Genomic DNA, 21,640 nt, shown 5'->3' with positions numbered 1-21,640 from the left:
CCCACTCAGTTACGGCCAATTTAGGCAACGTTTTTTTCTAGCACGCGGCTCACCAACGGTAAGGTGGAGAGTGAGAATTGGCAACCCCTTGCCTGATTTTCAGGGTGCCAGAAGGGCAGCTGGCGAGATTTTCCCAAAGCGGCAGTCACGACAGTTCATGGTGAGAGAAATCCACAGAGTGAAACTCCACGAGTTCCGCCCATCTTTACGTCTCACCCTCTTTAATACCTGTGGCTTCTCTACTTTGCCTGCTTGTTTGGTCTCAACATGAAGGAGACACAGTAATAAATCCAATGAGATCTATGGACCTAATGAGACCTCGAAAGTCACTGGTCAGATTGATTACATCTATATGGATTACAAGTGCCATTGCGGGGGCCATTTGTTATATTTTGTGTAGATACTGATCACATTTAGCAAGTTCATAGCTAAGCTCTTGTGGAGTCACAGGTGGGATCTCAGCACACACAGGTGAGGTCTCATAAGTCACTGATTGGAGTTAAAGCATTACATACAAGACTGTAGGGAATCACAGGTGACATTTCGGGGAACCACATGTGAGATATCATGAATTGACAGATGAGATCACTGAGAGTCAAGGGTAAGATCTTGTGAGTCATGGGTGAGACCTTGGAAAGTCACTAATCAGATCTCAAGAGTCCAGGAAGAGATTTTGAGGAGTCTCAAATGACATATTGGGGAGTAACTGGTGAGATCAAAGAGACCCTTCAGTTACATCTTAGCGATGTATGGGTAAGATGTCAAAGAATCAACAATAAGAGCTTGTGGAGTCAGTCTATGAGAGTAACTGATCTGAACACAAATGTGACCCTTGACACCCATGGATGTAATCAATAATACCTTAGTGAGTTAGGTTTCAGATCTGCTAGAATCATGGATCAGATCTCGGGTTATCAAACGATCAGTTCTCAGGGAGTCACAAAGGGAATCTCAAGATTCCTGATCAGATTTTGGGAAGAAAAAAGATACAATCTTGAGGAGCTAGGGATAAGATTTTGGGTTGACATCGATAAGATCTCAAGGAGCCACGGATTAGATCTCGTTAAGTCACTGACCTAATCTCAGGGAGACCTGACTGAGATCTCAGGAGGTCACAGATCAGGTTTCAGGGAGCCAAGGCTCAGATCTGAAGGAGTCAAGGATTAGATGTCAGGGAGTGTCAGATTAGATTCTACAGCATTACAGGTGAGTCCTGTGGGAATGGGAGCAGAGCCTCACACAGTAGTTACCGCACTCAAAGCCAAATCCAGAAACCTTGCAAGTTTCATTAGCCCTATGTCCCCTATCATCACTAATGTAGTTTTCCAAGAAGAATCTGACAGAAAAAGGGCAGTACCATCTATAGAAGCAAAATGAGAGAATTTGGAAGGATCATGCAGTGCAAGAAACACATGAACTTAGTGCAATAAACAGGACCTTAAAGCAAAAAAGAGTTGAAAGGTAAATCAGAATGAGAACTTCCAAAGGCAGTGGCTGGTTTTATTAGTTACTTTACGATTGGCTAATTTGTACTTTAATGTTTTCATCAAAACATTGATATTAGGTTAGAGCAGGACAGATGTTAATAAAATCATGGTTAGAAAGTATATTAGAAGGGACAAACCAACAAGAAAGAGGCAGTTTCGAGCACACCCTTAATATTGTCCAGCACACTCTTTCCCCAGCTCGTACAGACAGACAGACAATGCTTTAGTGGATGACTGCGGCAAGCTGACAATGTCCCAGGTGAAACAGATGACAATCAAATCATGCCAACATTTATGAACAGCAGGCGAGATAGAGGGAAGGGAAATCGGAGACGGAGTTTTAATATACAGGCATTAAGTAATGTTATTCCACCTTGGAAAGCAACACCAGTGTTCTGTTACACGCCCTCATTTCCTGCAAAGTTAGCTGTTATATAAAAAGGTCACACTGTGCCCCAGGCCCCTTCACCCTAAATAAATTCATAAATACACCATGAGCTCCAACCCTGTGTTTTCAATTAAAGTCCTTGCTAAAACCATTTGAGTGTGAGGCTGAGCATTAAATGGCAGAGGTTACAAAGAATGTCACTCTTCAGCTATGGAGAAGAAAGAGCATAGACACTTTGTGGCCACTGCACAGATTACGCACCTATGTTCTAGGGGTTAGAAGCAGATCTATGAGTCTACAGCAAGGGGCCCTGAGAGAAGATGTGCCACAGGAATGCCCAAAAGTAAGCGACAGGGGTTCTTTGAGAAAGGGAGGTATAGCATTGACCCCCACTAGGATACATAAGAAGAACAGCTAAAAGGATTCAAAAGTGCCTGTTATAAATCAACTGTAGTGTGCCGCTAACATAATGCATGGCAGCTTCAGTGCTCAAGCAAGCAGGGGACTGGGAGACTGGTTGGGTCTAGGGATCTCTATCTGCTACTGATCCTGTCTCTTATCTCAGGTTCTACTTTGTGGAAGCTGGCTCAGTCTTCTCTAATGCTCTGTCCCTGGTTCACCATCCTATTTCCTGCCTTCCATCCTCTATTTTGCTCTTTTTCCTGGACCTCCTTCCTGCTTCCATATCCCGTTCATTGATTCAATTCATGGTTATCCTTCCTAATTCTTGTCTCACTTCCTCTCTCAGCTACTTCTAGGTCATCTTCCGGTTTCTTACATTCATTCCTATGCTGCTCTTATCCTTGGTTCTTCTCCCTGTTTATTGGCTCACCTACTCTTCAATTGATTTAATTGAAAGCATGCAAACACTTTAATAGGCTATTGGTGCTGAAGAAGAAAACCCACAAAGGCCGATAGGTACAGCATTTAGAGTCTTAACAGAGCAAAAAGTCATCATGATTTGCTCAGCATGGAATGAATTTCTTCAGCTGCTTGTTTCAATATTTAGGACGCAAGAGCATAATAGATCTTTCTCCCATTCAAGTTTGATTGGTACTGTGAACTTGCATAAGCAAGAGGCTCTTCCTGGGAACAAGGGACACTATCATGTAAGGGTGAAAAAGATCAGAATAACAAAAAAGTGTTATGCATTCAACAGATACATTTAAATTAGACTCCAATAGTGGCACCCAATGCAACCTTCTACGTGCCTGAGAGATACAATGATACTTCGTTAGGTGACAAACAAGATGTACTGCAGAACTTTAGACCCAATAAAGTTAGGGTTTAGGCTAAAATGGAGAGAGGCTATTACAGTAGCTCAGCCTTGATAAAATAAAGGCATGTATGAAAGCTTTTGGGGAGGTCGTGAAGTGATTTTATGGAACAAGCACAAAACATAGAAACATTTGTAACACACTGCATTGTTTTGGGTATTCATTTTAAAATCACAAACAAGAGTAATGCTTACTGATTTAAATGACTGAACCTTAGAGGGAGAGGCATACGAGTAGTGTCATGCTCGAAGGCCATCAGGAGGCAATCCCAGCACTCCTTTCGCTTACAGATTATCAAACTTTCAGTCTTATTAGTCTTCAATTGTAGGTAATGATGTAGCATTCATTATGGTATGTCCATGTCAGTTAAGGAGATTGCAGAAAACCCAGGGGGATAGCATCCATTTGCCTTACTTTGACACATCTTAGGCATGGGGAGACCATAAACACTGAAGAGTAGTTGGGAGGATTGAGAACTCCTGTGCGACCCCTCCATTGGAGTCCAAATAAATTTGGGTTTGTAACGTGCCAATTAGGGGAAACTTTCTCAGAAAAACAGATACTGCGGGAGGACAAGACCCTCCAAAACTATTTTCTTTCAGGCATAGGAGCAGGACAGGTTGGTTCACCATTTCAAAGGTAGAGAGTTGCATCCAGTAAGGCCAGTCCCACGTTTACTTTGTCTACAATGGCATTCAGCTCTTCCATGGCCATGTTTCCTCTCCTTGGACAGATTCCAATTTGCACTGGTCCAGGAATTCAAATACCCCCCCTAACCATAGCCAATTGGTTAGCCACAATTTTCCCAGGCTCTTTGCCTGTGATAGTGTAATAAATAGCTAACTTTGCTGGCTCAAGAGTAGGCATGTTCACAGGGATGACACAACCTCAGCCTTCTGGCTGCTGGGTGCCAACCTTGTGACAAGTGCAGAGTTTTCTCTTTACGATATCCTGCTTCCAATGTTTCTTCATGTCAAATCAACTGTTTCTAGTTTTTTAATACGCCTATATCCCATGATTCCTGCTATTCTTTCATGATTTCAGCTCTCGTGTTTCTAGCTGATCTGTTCTTCAGTTTCGAGAGACAGTCTGTTCTCTTGTATCTAGCCATAGTCTGTACTATTGCATCCATATATAGCTATTTTCATATTACAGGCTCTGCTTCCATCCCAGGTATGGACTGCTCTTCTATTTCTAACCTTTCACACCTATATTACTCTTACGCTGGGAGTTTTTCTCTAAATCTCATGATGGTTTGCTATTTTATGTCGATCCTTGAACTCTCAATCTGCTGGTATTAATGCAGATCTCTTCTGTATCCTCCAGGTTATATCATATTCCCATTTCGGCAGATTAAAAGACACCTAAATCTAGAAGTTTTGAACATTTGCTGAGGTTACCCTAGCCATGCATTTCTAAAGGTGTTTCCTCACTGTTAAATGTGGGATGGTGACACTGCCTAAGGTAATCGATCTCTATCCCCAACCAGTGTAAGATCATCGGACATTTTTATAACTTGCGTGAAGTTTTCGATAGTTATAGGTAAAGAATAAATGGCTGGCAGTAAAGAGAAGCATCTGAAGGTGGAGCCCGAAGCCACTCCCTTGCCCCCAATCCATAACTGTATCATATGACAGTATGAAGATACTCCATCTTGTACATAGGACTAGTGAAATTTGATCCGGAGCCACAATGGACGAACATGGCAGGAGGTACACATGCACATTCCGAAGCAGGAATAACGGATTATTCAAATTAGGGAAGGCACAGGATGGGGTTATAGTGGAGTATGACATCGCCATGCAAATTTCTGGACATACAGGCTGTTCGATCCTCAAGACATGCACCCAGGCACCAGCTATGTTGTGTTGAAGGCTACCAATGGCTATGTGACCTTAAGGACTGCCACCTGTGATGGTGAGGACTGTCACCAGCAATTTAGATGCAAGGGCTGTTACCACCTGTATGGTGGGAAGGAGTTTCACCCGCTATGTAGTGCAGACTAATACTGGCTCGAAGGGAAAGCCGCCAACAAATGAGCATGGGAAAAATATGGGTAGAGATTCCCCATCATGTTTTCCATTCTATCATGGTGTATTTGAGATTTACTAGCTTTGAATTCAATAGGCACCATGCAGCAGAATGACAACCACCATATGAGCTTTGATTCATCAGCCCCTGGTTAAAGGAGGGGTGAGACTTGGCGCAGTGAGTGGGGGGAAAGTGAAATGGCCATCAGGAAGTAACAGAACATACCTGAACGAGCTAAGATTTGATTAAAAGGCCACATTGACTAGTATCAAGAGAGAAAATAACTGCAAACAATATTGCTGATAAGTGTTGCACAGGAGCTTCAGGGGCAATAAAAAGACCACCCTACAGATACCCACCAAAGTGCTTTGCCAGATGACAGCTGGGCGTTTGGAGTGAGAGGCTCGTTGCTCTCTGCCCCATAAACCTTATCTCACTCATATACTGTGTACTGCAACCTAAGCTGTACAGTGAATGAGGGACAGCAGAGATTTCAAAGATCTTGAAAGACGACTGTGGAAACTCAGAAAAAAACTAAAGTGGAGGTGTTTGGAGGAGGCCGCTAAGTGAAGATGGACAGACTGGATGCTAAAAACCGGAGCAGAAAGACAATCACATGTGAAAAACATACTTCTAAAAGAGATAATGACAAGACACTCATGTGGATGTTACTTTCCATCTCATAGTTGAAATAATCCACATCCAATGGTATCCGTTCATTCACATAATGCCAGGATCATACAAAAAGGACACACCATGCAGGAAGGAAAGGAAAAAGACCAAAAACTCTGCATGGATTGCTGGAATCACAGAAAATCGGGTGAAAACTGATAATCTAGTGAACCCACCTTTAAACAAAAGGTGGAACCCTGGCATGAATGGAGGCATGCGTAAGGATTAACAGGCATCAAATTCCACCCACCCGCCACCCATCAATTCCTGATGAAACGATCAATCAATGCAACTCCTACCGTCTTTGTGCACTCTCATGGTGGAGGCAGTGATGTCCGTTGTTACATTAAAATAAGGCAGCCACAAGTCCTAAAAGACAAGAAGGGCATATCAGCCAGCTTAGGAGGAAAACGGGATTTGTGTTTTTCTCTTATCAATCTAGCAAATTTGTAGCTCGGTTTGAAGATTGGAAAATATACATATTGTTGTGTAGTTCCTTTATATCCTATACAGGATCTGTGGGTTTGGTGGCAGACTGGTTCCGAGCACCCCCACCGCATATGTTAGTCTGTTTGCTTAAGCTAGCTCACAGTGCCACTAGAATCTCCTCTTATCAGGGAGAGAATAGTTTCTGGCAACCTCAGAACATGACAACCCTAATCCCCCAGGATCGTGGAAACAATATACTACTTTTCACTCAGTCACTCGTGCTCACTTAGTTTGTATCAGAGATACACAGAATAAACAGTCTGGGCGTTTCAATAAGGATTTATTGAACAGTTGTTATTCTTGTGTAAAATAGATGTGCTGTAACAACCATCAGACAGTAGCAGAGATATATGATTAGTAGTACTACGAAAGTAAAGGGATGGTACAGTTCTACCATTTTGCAGTAATCATGAATATATACAAGTACATAAAACACATGATAATAAGTGCGTACTCCTATGATGCCTCCCTAACTATATGTACCTAAATGTACCTAGCATCTGTGTAGATGTTATGCCAAGAATCCCTCTAAGGTCTAGTCAACCCCATTACCTGAGTAAGGAGAGAAAATGGGACCCCATCCTGGTCTCGAGTTGGACACCCTGCGAGGGATGTTAGACCACTTCTAGCTGGAGCGTCGGCATGCAGGATCCTCAGTGTCTCTGGTCAGTGTGTCAGCCGGGAAGTCACGGTCTTCTCTGCCTGTCTAAGCAAGACATGATGTATATATACTCACAGGTCTCCCATGGGGTCCTACCTTGCTGTGTTACCGTGTCAGCCTAAAGGATGACGTCGGGCTTGGACTTTAACATAGATGTTAAACAGGAGATGTTCATCCTGCTGTGAGTCCTGTTGTGCTTCCAAGAATCCTCATGCATAATGTAGGAGTATCGAACCAGGGAAAAACCCGCGTTCTGAATGCAGTGTCGTATCTAGGTAAAAGGTCAGTCCCTATGAACCGTTATGTATGTAATGTAGGGAAGGATATAGGTGAAAGGTTGCAATGTTACCTGCACCTATATAGGGTGCCTATATGGAATTTAACAATATAAATGTAAAAGAACAAATCATAAATCCTACCTATCCATTCGATTTGTTTGCATTCGAACAGAAACTAAAGGAAGTAGTAGGAAAAATAACTACTGCTACAACAGTTTGGTGCTCAACATGCACAACTAGTCAGACATGTCAGTGTAGAAAGGGAACAGCCTTCCCAGAGCCACTGGAGTCTAGATTTTTTTTACATGCTTTTAATTCGAATTATTTAACCTGCACAAACATCAATTCCATCCTATTAGCAGTGAATGAAAGGCTATGGCCAAAATGGATGTAAAGATGTATTTGCTCTGATTTTACCTAATGTAAATCCTGCCCCATCATAGAGTATGTACCACGTATTAGACTGTTTCATCAAGAGACCTAGAAGTTCTGGACCCTTGTAGCATACACAGGGCACCACTCTTTCAAACCCACCAAGCTGTCAATTTGGAGAATCCCAGAGCTGGAGAAGTATAACATTATTGCATCTCCAGTTAAAATGTTGAGTGATGTGAACTATCCAAACTGCATTTTCTCCCAAAGGTACAATTTTCAGAGCTTTCCACTGCTTTATCACAGAGGCAGAATGGTTAACTGCACGTGCCACAAGAACAGGTGCTTTATCAAGTTTAAATCATTGTTATTAGTTTCATTAGACCTTGATGCACTAGTCACAGGCATATAATACAGATGATAAATGATGTGCACTACATATACAGTAATTTCCTTTAAAAGGACGGGTGTTTTATGGCATTAAAGCTCAGTCAGGGTTTACTTAGCTCAGATTGTGTTAATCAGAGCATTTTGCCACTGGTGTCCAGGGGCTTAACCTTACAGTGGAGCCCAAAAACGAAACACCAAGAACAACCATTTAGCACTTGACCCTTAGGGCAGCAAAGTCCAGCAGTCCAAGGCTTTCTCAGGGAGGTGGTGTAGGGAGAGTCTCTTCGAGCTCCATAAACTAATACCTGTTAAAATTTTATAGTCCACCCAAAGCTTCCTCTTCAGAAAAATAAACATTTTACTCTAAATCAAACACAACCTAAATATTGTATATATTTTCCAGAAACAACAAATAGTTAAGAGCAGAATTAATACCCTTTGGTAACTACTGGAAAAGCAGCCTATGTTGCTCCCACGGGACAACTTCCTAGGGTGCAGTGTGGTAATAGTTCAAGTCTCCAGGGCATCCCTAGGAGAGGTCAATTATTGGGAGGGTCTCAGTGGAGTGCTGACTGGGTAGTGGGTCGGTATGTTTGAATATTTTGTTTCCTCCCCTTGGTAGAGATCCTGCCTCCCTCTTCTGGATTTTACAGATTTGCCCATATCGCTTCTGTTGTCTCAGCCCACAGGCGGTGCAGGCTGTGCGTGTATTCCGCATGTAGGGTGTGCTGTTCGACATGGTGTGCCTTGCACGGAGCGCAAAGAGCAGTGATGCTGGCCCAACCTTGCTTACCTGGTGTGCAAGCTACATTTTTAGCATAAGTGCAAGGAGAGTGGAGCACCATTCGAAGAGGCTGCATTGGAGATGTGGTGCATGCAGCTCAACAATGTTGCAACTTGAATTCTTTCTCAGGCCTAATATTAAACCCACCACTCAAATCAAGTTATATGCCCACACTGCGGGGTCCATTCAGGATCCATGGGTCTCATCCTCATGGAGCTTTACAGGTCTTTCCTGCTGTGACAGTGGGCATCTTAAGCTCATCCTGCTTCAGCTCTTTCACTGCCCTCTCCCACTCTGCACAGTCTTCCTTGTGCAACTGCACCTCCTACGTATTCGGTCAGCACTCTCTCTCAGCAGGGTAGAGGCAGCCGATTTTGGCAGTCTTGCCAAAGTTTCCAAGTTCTGATCTGAATCTGGCAAGGGGATACCTCACCCCTGGAGAACAAAGCAGTTTTTTCGATTGCCACAGTTATTGAGGCCCCTGATTCCGGTGTAGAAATCTTTTTATTAATTTTTTTTCAAATAAACAGTTAATGTCACTATCACATTGCATTTTCACTGGTACCAGAAACAATCCAATCATCATATGACCTGGCAGTGTATGTTGAGTCCATGTCCACCAACTGCATACCTGTCACACCCGAGCGAGTTACCATTACATCCAGCATCACCCTCTCCCTCACAGCTCATGGTGCTCTCCGGTGCAGCATCTAAAGCTGCCCCATTTTCTTGGGTAGCCTCTGCCCTCCTAAGTTTTTCCGCCAGCATACAACAATCCATGTCTTCCTTCTCAGCCATTAGGGTTGAAGATACTTTCCCTTGCTATGTTTAAAGGGATACTGAAGTGGGTGGCACTATCAGTGCTGCAGGCCCAGTAGTACTACCAAGAGCAAGACGTACAACGTGGGAGTTTTTTCACTGAAGAAGGACACGAGGAGCAGGAAGGAGAGCGGCCAGGCAGGGGAGGCGGAGCCACACAGGTAAGTGCTTCTTTTTTTACATTATAAATAATTTGGGAGGGAGCGAAGCGGAGCTCCACAGAGTTTTTGGGAGGGAGCTCCACGTAGAAGCACTATGCCAGCTCCGCCCACCCTTGCCTGTAATGCCCCTAAATCTAGTATTTTGGTGGCTTCCCCAGACCCTTAAATCAGATTCCTGACAACCTATGAAGAGCTGAATACTACAGTGTCGCACCAGCAGAGGAGACTGCAGACAAACTGAATTGGCCCGCTTGCAGGGGACTGGTAGGCAAATTTCAAAAAGGCAGAGAGACCACTATCCAACTCTCCTTGGCATGGGTCTGGTTTGCAAACAAACAGTCTCACTCTCACCACTGTCAGTCCTCTACAGTCAGGCATGCTGACAACTAAAAAAATTGAGACTGGGAGAAGGGGGCAGGCATGAAGAACCACACAGTGACTGCAATATATTACTTAAAACGAAGAGTCAGAACAGACAGTTTAGTCTTGAACAAACACTGAAAGTATGTTTGCAAAAGGTATACTCTGGGTGGCTGCATAAAAATCTTGCTTAGCAGTCTGGAAAGTAACACACTATCCAGTAAGCAAGCGAGGCAATGGAATTCCGCAATAAAAGGCAATGAATTTAAGTGGCTTAATTAAAACATTGTTGTATTCCAACATCCAAACTATAACGTTAAACTGCATTGGAAAAACAAAAACAGATAACTCTCCAGATTGATATGTGACTATGATGACAGATAATGATCACTTCCTGGAAATAGCTTGTATTGATAAAATAATAGTTTTGACAGGTGTAAACTGACTGCAACTCACCTGTACAATTTCCCTCAGAGCGAGCAAATCACCACATGGGACAACAGCAGCAATGAGCAGTATAAAAAATAGAGCAGCAGAAATCAGCAGCAACTAACACACACTAACACAATTAAGATGCCTTTTCCCAAGTCCCATGGACCCGGAAGTATTGTTTCATCAATGCTATCATTTGCAGAATGTAAAAATTAAACTCTTCATACCTCAATCTGTTTATCCTGGAACACTTTATAGACACTTGCATTAAATGCAGATCCCGAGAACATGGAGGTGATTGGGTACGTCAAGTCCAGGACGGTTCTGAAAACAGAATTCATGTTCTGCAACAAACAAAAGAATGGTTGCTAAAGAAGATCCATGGACCGAGAAGTGAAGAGATGGGGGTGTTAATACATGCAAAGTGTGCTAATGTAAAAAAAGGAATATTTCAATCAGCAATTTAATTCAACTATGTAGTCGGCTTACTGTTGGATAACCAATAAGCCACATGTTTATGCTCTTTCCAGCTCTCACATACCGCTTATAAACCCATAATAAAGGAAAATGACATCACCCAACAGCTTATATCTACCATAAAATGGCATTACCTTCTATTAAAAAGATCTCTATCCCATTTACTACTATTATGAAAACAGCATGTAATGTCACCTCTAATCACACAAAAGATATCCCTTAATGTCGGTCAGAGTTAAGGGTTTGTTGAAGAGATCCTTTTTACACTTGCAGGTCAGTACATTATAAGCACGTCAGAAACAACAGGGTCCTACATTCTTAAAACGCTGTAAAACTAAGTTCTTCCAGCTTGGATAACAGTAACTGATAAAATACAACCCAATAAATTGGCTACATTTACAGAAGCGAGAACTATATCATTAATGAAATAACCAACTACATTATAAATAGCCAGAGACAACTTTTACAGTAAACCAAAATGGAGCCTATTTAACTTCATGGATCTGCCTCCCCTTCAAAAACTACACAGAAGGGAAAATCCCTGAAACAATATGCATTTATTTGACTACTTATATAAAGTAAAGCAAGACCAACAGATATACTGGCACGTTACAAGATATAAAAAAGGAGGTAGTTATCTCATCAGTTAGGGTTGCGGTGCAGGTGGAGAATATTGCCGGGGTTAGATGTTTAGAAATTGCTTGACCACGTGAGTCTTGAGTTCCATGCAGCAAAAACAGCTCCTTGGAAGGATTGTTTGCTGCAAATAGCCATCTTGCATTTTGGTACTTCTAAGAAAAATTAGTCTTTGACGTGAATGCATCTGGAGCCTCCTGAGAAGGTGAACAATTCTGCACGGTACGAAGGACAAAACCTAATATTATTTCGGTCTCCTCTTCTCTCTTTTGCTACTCATCAGTGCGTTAAGAGCGCCTTTCTCTATTTCTTTTTAAGCTTTATTAAATAGCGGAACTGCATAAGCATATTATGGTGTAAACACGTGGATGTTGTCCTTTTTTTGATAATCAAATTTTTATTGTTTTTAAAACACATAAAACAAATCAGCAAATACACGGAAATCATTGGTTTGAATTAATTCGTAAAGGCAGTACAACCCACCATCAGGACCCCCAGAAGGCATGAACATACAGGAGAGGGGACCGGGTTAATCGGGACCCTCCACATTGCCCAGCCACTTCCCCCACACTCTACGATATTTCTTGGCACACCCCTTGGCCATTTAAAGAGTCTTCTCCTGGGTCACGCACCAGTCCAGCCCTCTGCGCCACCTCCCCAGATCGGGCGGGTCAGGGCTTTTCCAGGCCGCTGCTATATCCCGTTTGGCCACCATCATAGCAGTATTAAAAAATAACTTTTCATTTCTGGACCCATCCAGCCCGTTCGTGATCCCCAACAATGAGTGCCGTGGATCATGAGGAACCTCCCAGCCCAATACCTCTGTTAGCTCCACCTCAATTGATCCCCAGAAGTGTTGCAGACGGGGGCACGACCAAACCATATGGAGGAAGTCAGCCGGGGCATGAGTGCATCGCGTGCATGACGCATCTGGGCGCAAGCCCGCTCGAAAGAGGCGCAGGGGAGTAAGATATGCAGCATGTAGGTAGTAGAGCTGAATCAGCTTGAGTTTGGCAGAGACTGTAAGTGTTCTAGGGGCCATGAGGGCATCACGCCAATCCACCTCGTCAAGCGGACCCACCCATTCCAGCCATTGAGTCCTCAACTTATCCAAGGAGGTGGGGGTGTTATTAACTAGGGAGCGATAAATGCGGGAGATCCCTCCCTTACCTAAGTCGCCCATCATCGTCTGAGCCTCAGAGGGGCTATATTCGGGGAGCCTTGTGTCATCCGCAATGTGCCTATGGAGGGCGTGTCTCAGTTGCAAGTATTTATAGAATTGAGACTAATGTAGGGAGTAGCGGGTTTGGAGCTCCTGAAAGGACAGCATATGGCCCCTGGCCCATTCGTCCCCTAGCTGTGAGACACCAATAATGTCCCAAGTTTTAAACCCTGTAATCCGCTGACCTCCCGGAGCCAAGCCCCGTGCCATAGGGGAGTACACTGGGTCAGCCTACCTGTCCATCCGGTGTGCTGCAGCGAGGCCCGCCAGGCCAGTAGCACGGAGCGGGTCACATCAGGCAATCGGGATGGGATGGGCCCCCGTACATCATGGCCTGGATGTTAGCCAGACCAAGTTCGCTCAGCTCAAGCCTGTAGGCTGGAACAGAACATCCCCCATTGAACCAGTCGTGGACTACCAAAAGGTGTACCACCAAGAAGTACAGATACAAGTGCGTCATCCCCATACCCCCATCATAGGGGGGAATCCGGCAAACAGACAGAGAAATTTGGTGAGTAGACGGTCTAGCTCCCAGAACCAATTCCTGGGGAAACAAAAGGGGGTGTTCTGTAGGACGTAGAGGAATCTGGGGAGGATCATCATTTTATACAGAGTCACCCTTCCCAGGGGGTTTAAAGGCAGCGCCTTTTCATTTATGGAGATCATACTTGGCCTTCCGGACCAGCGGAGCCACGTTGAGGGACCAGCCCAGCTCAGGAAGGAGGGTAAACCATATCCCCAGGTATTTAAAGGATTGACGCCGAAGTGCTATGGTGGACTGCCAATCAAAGCACTCCCTAGAAAGATGCAGGGGGACCAGAACAGATATCCCAGGATTTAGCCGCAGCCCTGAGGCCTGCTCAAAAGAGTGCAAGATCTGGAGGCAGTGTGGCCCTGAAGAGGCTGGGTCCGCCAAGAAGACCAGGACGTCGTCCGCATACAATGCGATCTTGTCCGCTTCAGTGTTGGACCACTCCCATCTGTGGAGATGATCCTCAGCCCGCACCAGGGAAGCCAAGGGCTCCATCGCCAGGGCGAAAAGCAAAGGAGAAAGAGGACACCCCTGCCTAGTACCCCTGGCGATGGGGAAGGCCTCTGACAGTACCCCGTTAACCAGCACCCGTGCTCTCGGGTGAGCGTACAGGACGCGAACCAAAGAACAGAAGTGGGGCCCAAACCCCATCACGGCCAACACGTCCTGTAGGTACGCCCAGTCCACCAAATCAAACGCTTTTTCAAAATCTATGGAGAGGTGCGCTAAGTATGGGGTAAGCAAGTGCCGGTGGGCAAGAGCCAGCTGCAGCCTCCGGAGGCAGTGGCGGGTCCCACGCTGAGGCATGAACCCACATTGGTCCGGGTGTACCAGTAAAGTTAAATAGGGTTTTAATCGCTGGGCCAGAATGGAGGCATATAACTTAATCTCAGTGTTGAGGAGTTAGATGGGACAGTAATCTGCACATCTCCCGTGGAAAGGAACCTCTCTCCACAGCCTCATGAAATAAGTTGGCCAGGTGGGGCACCAGGGTTTCCCAGTATGCCGCATAATATTCCAGAAAGAGGCAATCTGGGCCCGGGGTCTTACCCGGGGAGGCCAAGGAGATCGCCTCTTCTATTTCTTTCAGCGAGATGGGGCGATCCAAATCTTTCTGGGCAGCCTTATCCAGCCTAGGGAGCTGCACCCTACCCCGGTCGAGGAGAGCTGAGCTCGACAGCTCAGGGGTGAGCGCTGTATACAGCCTCCGGTAGTAGCCAGCGAAGGTGTTGGCCATTGCCACGGGGGCCCGTTGCACCACTCCAGCCTCGTCAATCACCTCCAGGATAATACGATTCGCCCTGCAGGATCGTGCCATTCTTGTCCCCCCAACCATAAACTCTAGCCACCGAGGACCTCCAGAGCTCCAGGGACAGTTGTTGAATGTCATTTCGAATGTGGGTGAGTTGTCGGACCTGGGCATCATCCTCTGATGTGGATAATAGCCGTTCCGAACGGAGCGCCTGCGCTTCCTTGGAAGAAATCTCCTGCAACTGTAATTGCCTCTGGTTCTTAAGCTTTCCTTTAGCAACCCTCCCCCGTATAGTCGCCTTCCCCACCTCCCATAGGGTGCCCGGGAGGCCACAGAACCCACATTAGTGGCAAAGTAGTGTTTAAGCTCCTTCCCCACCTCCTTCTTAAAGTCTTTATCTTGGAGAAACCAAGCATTCATCCTCCAGGTTTGGCGGGCCGATGGAGGGGGGTCCCCTGTGCTAAGGAGTACTCGAGAGTGGTCGGAAATGCCTCTAGGCAAAATCCGGACGTCTAGAATCTTGGAACATTCGAGCCAAGGGACAAAGATCGCATCAATGTGCGCATGAGTGTGGTGTGCCGCGGAGGTATGCATGAATTGGGTGCTGCAGGGGTGCCATATGCGCCATGCATCGCAGAGTCCTAGGGATTCAGACCAGTTCTGCAGCTGCTTCGCGCTCGCCTTACGGGCAGCAGAGGGTGGACCTGTGGTGTCGAGGGCCGGTGTTAAAACTGCATTAAAGTCCCCCACAATAACCATGTTGCCGGTGGGCCCGTTATTCAGCAGGACCGCAGTGTGGACGCGAGCATTGAGGGGGGGGCATATACAGACATGAGAGTGAGGGGAGAGCCAGCCAACAATCCACAAACTGTCACATATGAGCCCTGAGGATCATGAATCACTTGGGAGAGGACGAAGGGCAGGGTGCACCTAAGGATGATGGCCACCCCTCGTGAGCCCCTGGAGAAACCGGAGTGCCATACTTTATCATACCCGTAACGAGCTAAAAAGGGGCAGCAGTTCCCCAACAGGTGCGTTTCCTGAAGCATGAGGATGTCTATGTGGAGGCGCTGTGCATACCTTAGGACCGCCGTGCGTTTGTGCCGGTCCAACAGGCCATTGATATTCCACGACAGCACATGGAGGGAGGCCCTAGGTGAAGTGTTATCTGTCATGGTAGGTGGTACCTGGTCTAGGACGTGCGTATTGACGTGGGTGTGCATACGTGCTTGGGAGTCCGCGGTGGTGTGCGCATACACTTGTTGTGAGGGCATGCCCCCTCCCACCCATTAGTGGTGTGTGTCATTCCGTGGTAGCTGAAACAAAAAACAGCAAAAAACATAATGTACGGGAACAAACCTTCCCAACCCTCTCCCATACCCCCACCCCCCACCCTACACTTCAGGAACAGAAGCATCTGTCGACCTCCCATTAGAACAATACCCAAATACACAGGGTGAACAACCAAACTAAAACGCTTGGGACAGGGGAAACGTGGAGGACCCCTCCTCTTTTTCGGATGCATATTTACGAAACCGTCGGGAAATTAGGAAATGTTCTGGGCCAGGGCGCAGTCTCCGGCCGCGGAGCAAGGCTGGAGGAGCCGCTGCTGCTTGCGGGCTTCTGAAAGGGTAGCGTCCCGGTCTTTGAAATTAAGAACCCGCATTATGATGGGGCGGGGAGGTGCACCCGGCTTTGGCCTGGGGGTCAGGGACCGGTGAGCCGTCTCAATCGCGAACCAAGGGGATAGGGAATCTCCGGGGGCCCATGACCTCAGCCACTTCTCCAGGAATTCCACCGTGCGACCCTGCTCCACTCCTTCCGGGAAGCCCACGAGGCGGAGGTTGTTGCGTCGGGCCATGTTTCCGGCGTCTTCCGCCCGAAGATGCAATTCCTGAGTGTGGGACTGAAGACGGGCCACCTGCCCCTTGAGTTGCTGCACGTCATCCTCCACAGGGGAGATCCTGGTCTCGGTCTCTTTAATCCGGGCGTTGGCGTTACGGAGGTCCTGCCGGATGAGCGTCATGTATACTCTCACTTCCGCGATTTTGCCCTCCACGGAGGTCTGGGATGCCTGGATGGCCTGAAGGATGGTGGCCAGGTCCGCAGACGGAGAAGCCCCCTGCCCAGCTGCTCTCCCAGTCGCCCCCACGTCCGGGGTTGTAAAGCGGTCCATTTTTTGTCTGGGTGGCGGGGACCCTCGCCGATCTGTCTGTCCTGCCCATGGCCAGCCCCTGGGAGGCGCGGGTTCCCCGAAGACCACCCCCAACCGGCCCCCACAGCAGGAAGCTGATAAAACACCAGCTGTGGGTTAGGGAGCCGCCAGGCAAGAGCCGACGGCGCGAAGACCCAGGACGGCCCAAGCCGCTGGACAAGGGGTGCGGCCAACAGAGGGTGAGAAAGGACAAGAGTTATGAACAAGGGCCGTATGCTGGTCCCCCACTGTCAGGGCCACAAAGCAGTCCGCCAGGGCAAACTCACAGCCGACGAGGAGATCCAAGGAGGGCCGTGGGACCATGACCAGAGGGTCGATGCGGGCAGTTGTCCACAGGAGTATGCCGGCGGCCCAAGGAAGAGACTGGAGGTCCCTCAAAACCCGTGTCTCATAACTACATCTACAGCTCCCAGGGATCCACCAGGCCGCTGTTTACCTCCCTCAGAGGAACACCGCCACCCGGAATGGCGGCCGAGGGGAGAGGCCCACCAGACTACACCGTCTCCACCACTGCCCAGAAGTCTTAGAAGGCACGCCAGGAGCGGGGGAAGGGGGAGAGGAGCCACACGAGCCAGGGGCCCCCCTCACCCCACCTGCTGCCCGATAGGAAGCCGAACCCAGGCCCCCAGATCAGACACCACCGCTCCCCCCACTCCTTACCTGCAGGTCGGGTCACAGGAGAGCCCCCTCAAGCAGACGATGACCGGCGGGGCCCACAGCAGCGGCCCCAGTCGCAGACACAGCAGGAGCACAGACAGGCCTTCCCCACACGAACTCCAGCGGAGGCCCGTGGCACCAGCTGCGTCCCTCCGGGGCCCAGAGGTGACTGGTGAACGCCACCCCCAGAGTGCCGCCCCACCGACAGCAGACCGCAGCACTGGCGATGTTCTTGTGTGCCACAGTGTGTACAAAAGGCCGTCTCTGCAACTAGCAGCTCAGCAGTAGAAGGATCCAGCAGGGTCCACAGGGGTGCCCCTGACCCAGGCACAGCGCCCGGCTCCACATCCCCCCTCCACAGGGTGGCAAGGGCTAGGTCGGTAGGAGGGCAGAGCCCCGCAGATCTGGCAGAAATTAGCAGTCCCACTGGAGGCCAGGAGTCAGCAATGATCCCCAGAGCTCCGCCGGGCAGAGGCCAGGTATAGTGCATCAGGCTGCCATGACACCTCAGAGGGGTGGGGGGGTTCCCACGGGAAGGCCAAGCGACGACCTCACGGCCCAGGCAGCCAATCTCCCCCCACACCCCACTCACCGGAGCAGTCCTGGATGTGGATCTTGGTCTGCTGCGATCTTGAAGACCAGGAGATGCATGAGGCAGCCCAGTGAGCTGCGTAGGCCGCCCGATCCCAGGGGCGGAAGATGTCCAGGCAATGATCTGCAACTGAGGGCACCACTCCAGGCGAGGGCGGCGTGATGGACGTCAGGGGGCGCCCGCTACTCGGCCAGTGCAGCCGGTGTGCTCCCCAGCCAAGGTATCAGGGAGGCAGGCGGCAGCAAGGGCAGGGCAGCCACAGTCCTGGAAGCCGTGCCAACGCCGCAAGGATAGAGGAGAGGGGTCTCCAGGAGGGCTGTGCACCAACCCCACGCACACCCCCACCCCGCTGCCCGATATGGCAGCCGCCGCCCCGGAGGCGCCGAGACCAGGCTGGTGCCGCAGGGGAGGAAGAGAGAGAGAGGGGGCCCTAGGAGGGCAAAACGCCAGCCCCGCTCACGGCCTCGCTCCGCTACCCGGTATGGTTGCCTATGGCCCCCCTCGATCTGCAGTAGCTCCTCTTTACCACTCTCCAGTACGGCAGCCGCACTGAGTCTCTGGCCTGACCACAGCCACTCCGCCACAGGCCTCCAGGTGTGCCTCAGGGCCAGTGATATTCAGCCAGCGGGTTGGGGGACCCAGAAGCACCTCCGCGAGCGCTAGACCGGGGCCTGTAGTTGGAAGCCAGCTCCCTCCCCGGCAGAGCCCCAGGCGCCACCTCTTCACCCCCACGGAGTGCAGGGGAGCCAATGAGGCCGGTTTATCACTGGGTGTACGCCACGATGAATCCGAAGTCATGGAGGGCACAGTCCGCCAGAGGAGAGAAACAACACGAGGCCGGGCCCGTAAGTCCAGAGCGCCAGGACCATCAGCGAGGCGCGATGCAGGCCACCATTTTGTCGCCCAGGGAGCCCAGATAAGCGAAGGCCGGCGGGACGCCCCAGATGGCCGACACAGGCAACGAACAGCTCCAGGTGCTGATCCGCGCCCCAGGAGTCAGGTCAGACAGGTAAGAATGGAGGATAGCTGCCAACGAACGCACAGTGTGAGGCGGATGACGGAGGGGTCCAGGAGACCTCTTAAAGTGCGACCGCCATCTTGACGCCTCAGGCCACGCCCTGATGTTGTTGTCCTTAAGGGAATTTGCTTATTTGTTTTCCTGTCTGAGCATGCAGCGCTAACAAATTGATATGCTGTATGCCCGAAAACAGTTTTTTTCAGGTGCGGATTGGGTCACTCAGGAGACATTCCAGTTGGTGAAGAATGGCAACTAAGAGCCACATAGGATGCTGATGACGCGACCCAGGGTGGCACTGATAACAAAACAGATAGAAATCGTGACGCAGCCTCTACAGGAACAGGCATGGAAACAGAGGTCCTGATTTAGAACTCGGAGGACAGGTTACTCCGTCACAATGGTGACCGATATCCTGTCCACCGAAATATAAATCCCACTGGATGCAATGGGATTTATATTTCAGCAGCCAGGGTATCGGTCACCGTTGTGACGGAGTAACCAGTCTGCTGAGTTCTAAATCAGGCCCGGAGTCATGACGGTACATCCCCATTTGGCCGAAGCACCATTAAATAGAATCACTGACTGGGAAGACTGCCAATCCCGAGAGTACGTTGGGAGATTGAGGGCGAGAAAAATGTGTTCATTCCTGGTGTTTCAAATGGACGCTTCCTCAACAAGTGGTGCATTATTCCTTTAAGAGCATATGTAATTTGTTGGATACAGACGTCTATAACAAGCTGAGAGCAGAATTTCCCTTACTGGACATAGAGGCCAAAGCTGAGGCAACTGCAGCTACAGTTAGTGGCATTGCGGATTTTAGGAAAAGGTGTGGCATCAGAGGCCTTTCAGACTAGGCAGATAAGCTCATCAGCGCATCATCAAGAATACCTGGGTTTGATGGTTTCGCTCGTGTATGGAATGGGATCTTCATTTCCCCTTCAGCTGCTTTTGTGCCTGTGCGGAATATTCTTTTAGAGCAAGTTCAACTACAGAATGCCTACAAGACAATACACTCCCATCAACTAGCTATTTCAGTGGGGGTTGCTTGGCTTGGTGGAGTGCCAGAAGGCCAACATAATTTGGATTTCTGAATGGTGTAAAGATGCATGCTCCAACAGTCACAATCTTCGTCACTGTCGGTAGCAAACACAGTGTTCAAGGTTACAAGATATCTGATTCACACAATGTATGCTACTTATACAACATTATTCAGTTTCTTCTATTTTGTTTTGTTTTTGTGCCTGGTGAGCCCATGTAAGCCCTATAAAATCTCCAAGAACCTTGGGGCAGAAAAGTGTGTGGGACATTCAATAGATAAGCTTATAATAAAGCACTCAACATCTTTGCTTTTAGAGCACTGGCATTTCAGGTATAGAGCGCGTAAAGTGAATTAGCAGTTGCACAGCTGTGGACCACTCACCTTGGCCCACTCTCGCGCCCTCTGCTTGGTTCGCACTGCACTTCTCTCCTCGGCGTAGAGGGCACCAATGAAGGATCCGATTGAAGTCCCACCAATTAAATCAATGGGAATGCCAGTTTCCTCCATGGCTTTCAGCACACCAATATGGGAGCAGCCCCTGCAGAAGGAAAGAACAGAGAAGCTGATCAATTTGTCATGTTAAGACAACTGTGCCCTCCTAGGAGAACTATCTGCTATGAGGTAATGAATCAGGCATGTCTGTCTTAGGTGAGCAGGGTAAAACACATGTACGGGAATTGAACTAGTAAGGAGGACAGGCTTGATATATGGTAGGAGGCAAAGGTAATATAAAAGTGGGAGATCACTGTGCGATGAAAGATGTGTGGGATAAGGTAAGTGAATGGGAGAGATAAGAGGATGGAGAGAAATCAGTTCATGTCAAAAGAAAAAGATCAATATATGGTGGGACACGATCAGTCTGTGCAGAATGGGGATAGGTCTGTGGAAGGAGATCATGAAATAGCCAGAAGAGGTATGTGTGAGATGGGAAGAGGTAAGGGTGAGATGGGAGGAGGTGAGTGAGTGGCATATATGGAAGGAAAAAGTATGTAGAGGGAGGCAATCAGTTTTTAAAAGCAAGTTGACTAGGCCAAGAGCCGACAGGAAGCTGTACAGAGATAGGGTATACACCAATAGCTTCTACTGTGTGCTTTCCTCCACTGACGATGATACCAGTCCTATTGGACCCTCAAGTCACAGGCAATGGAGGGGATATAGGAGTAGAAAATGATAACTGAACTGTTAAGGAAGGAACAGTGTTGGAAGCACTGAAGCCCGATTTAAGGGTAGGCCGGATCGGGACGGGGTGGGGGGGGGGGAATGGGGGGAGACTTTCCGACAAACCTTGGATCAAGGTTAGCATCAGATGAATATTTTGGCATGAATAATAGGGTAGATGATGAAGGGGGCTAGAGAGAGATGTCAAACATCATGTACATTTTGTTTTTTAATGGATGTA

At 48.2% G+C, this 21,640-nt stretch overlaps 1 protein-coding gene across 3 annotated transcripts in view; it reads right to left on the bottom strand.

Annotated features, from left to right (window-relative positions):
• The window catches only part of PNPLA6 (patatin like domain 6, lysophospholipase), a 259,016-nt gene that overhangs the window by 58,453 nt on the left and 178,923 nt on the right, over window positions 1–21,640 (bottom strand). For all 3 annotated transcript variants that reach the window (XM_085654362.1, XM_085654361.1, XM_085654363.1), the window contains exons 27-29: window positions 20,623–20,779; window positions 10,829–10,945; window positions 6,155–6,224 (exon numbers count right to left, since the gene is read on the bottom strand). In XM_085654362.1, coding sequence (XP_085510488.1) covers window positions 6,155–6,224; window positions 10,829–10,945; window positions 20,623–20,779 — 344 coding nt within the window. The remainder of the gene's footprint in view (window positions 1–6,154; window positions 6,225–10,828; window positions 10,946–20,622; window positions 20,780–21,640) is intronic.

Source organism: Triturus cristatus, chromosome 4_1 (genome assembly GCF_964204655.1).
Source record: "Triturus cristatus chromosome 4_1, aTriCri1.1, whole genome shotgun sequence".
In the NCBI taxonomy this organism is placed as follows: Eukaryota; Metazoa; Chordata; class Amphibia; order Caudata; family Salamandridae; genus Triturus; species Triturus cristatus.
This window is presented reverse-complemented; position numbering and strand designations above follow the sequence as displayed.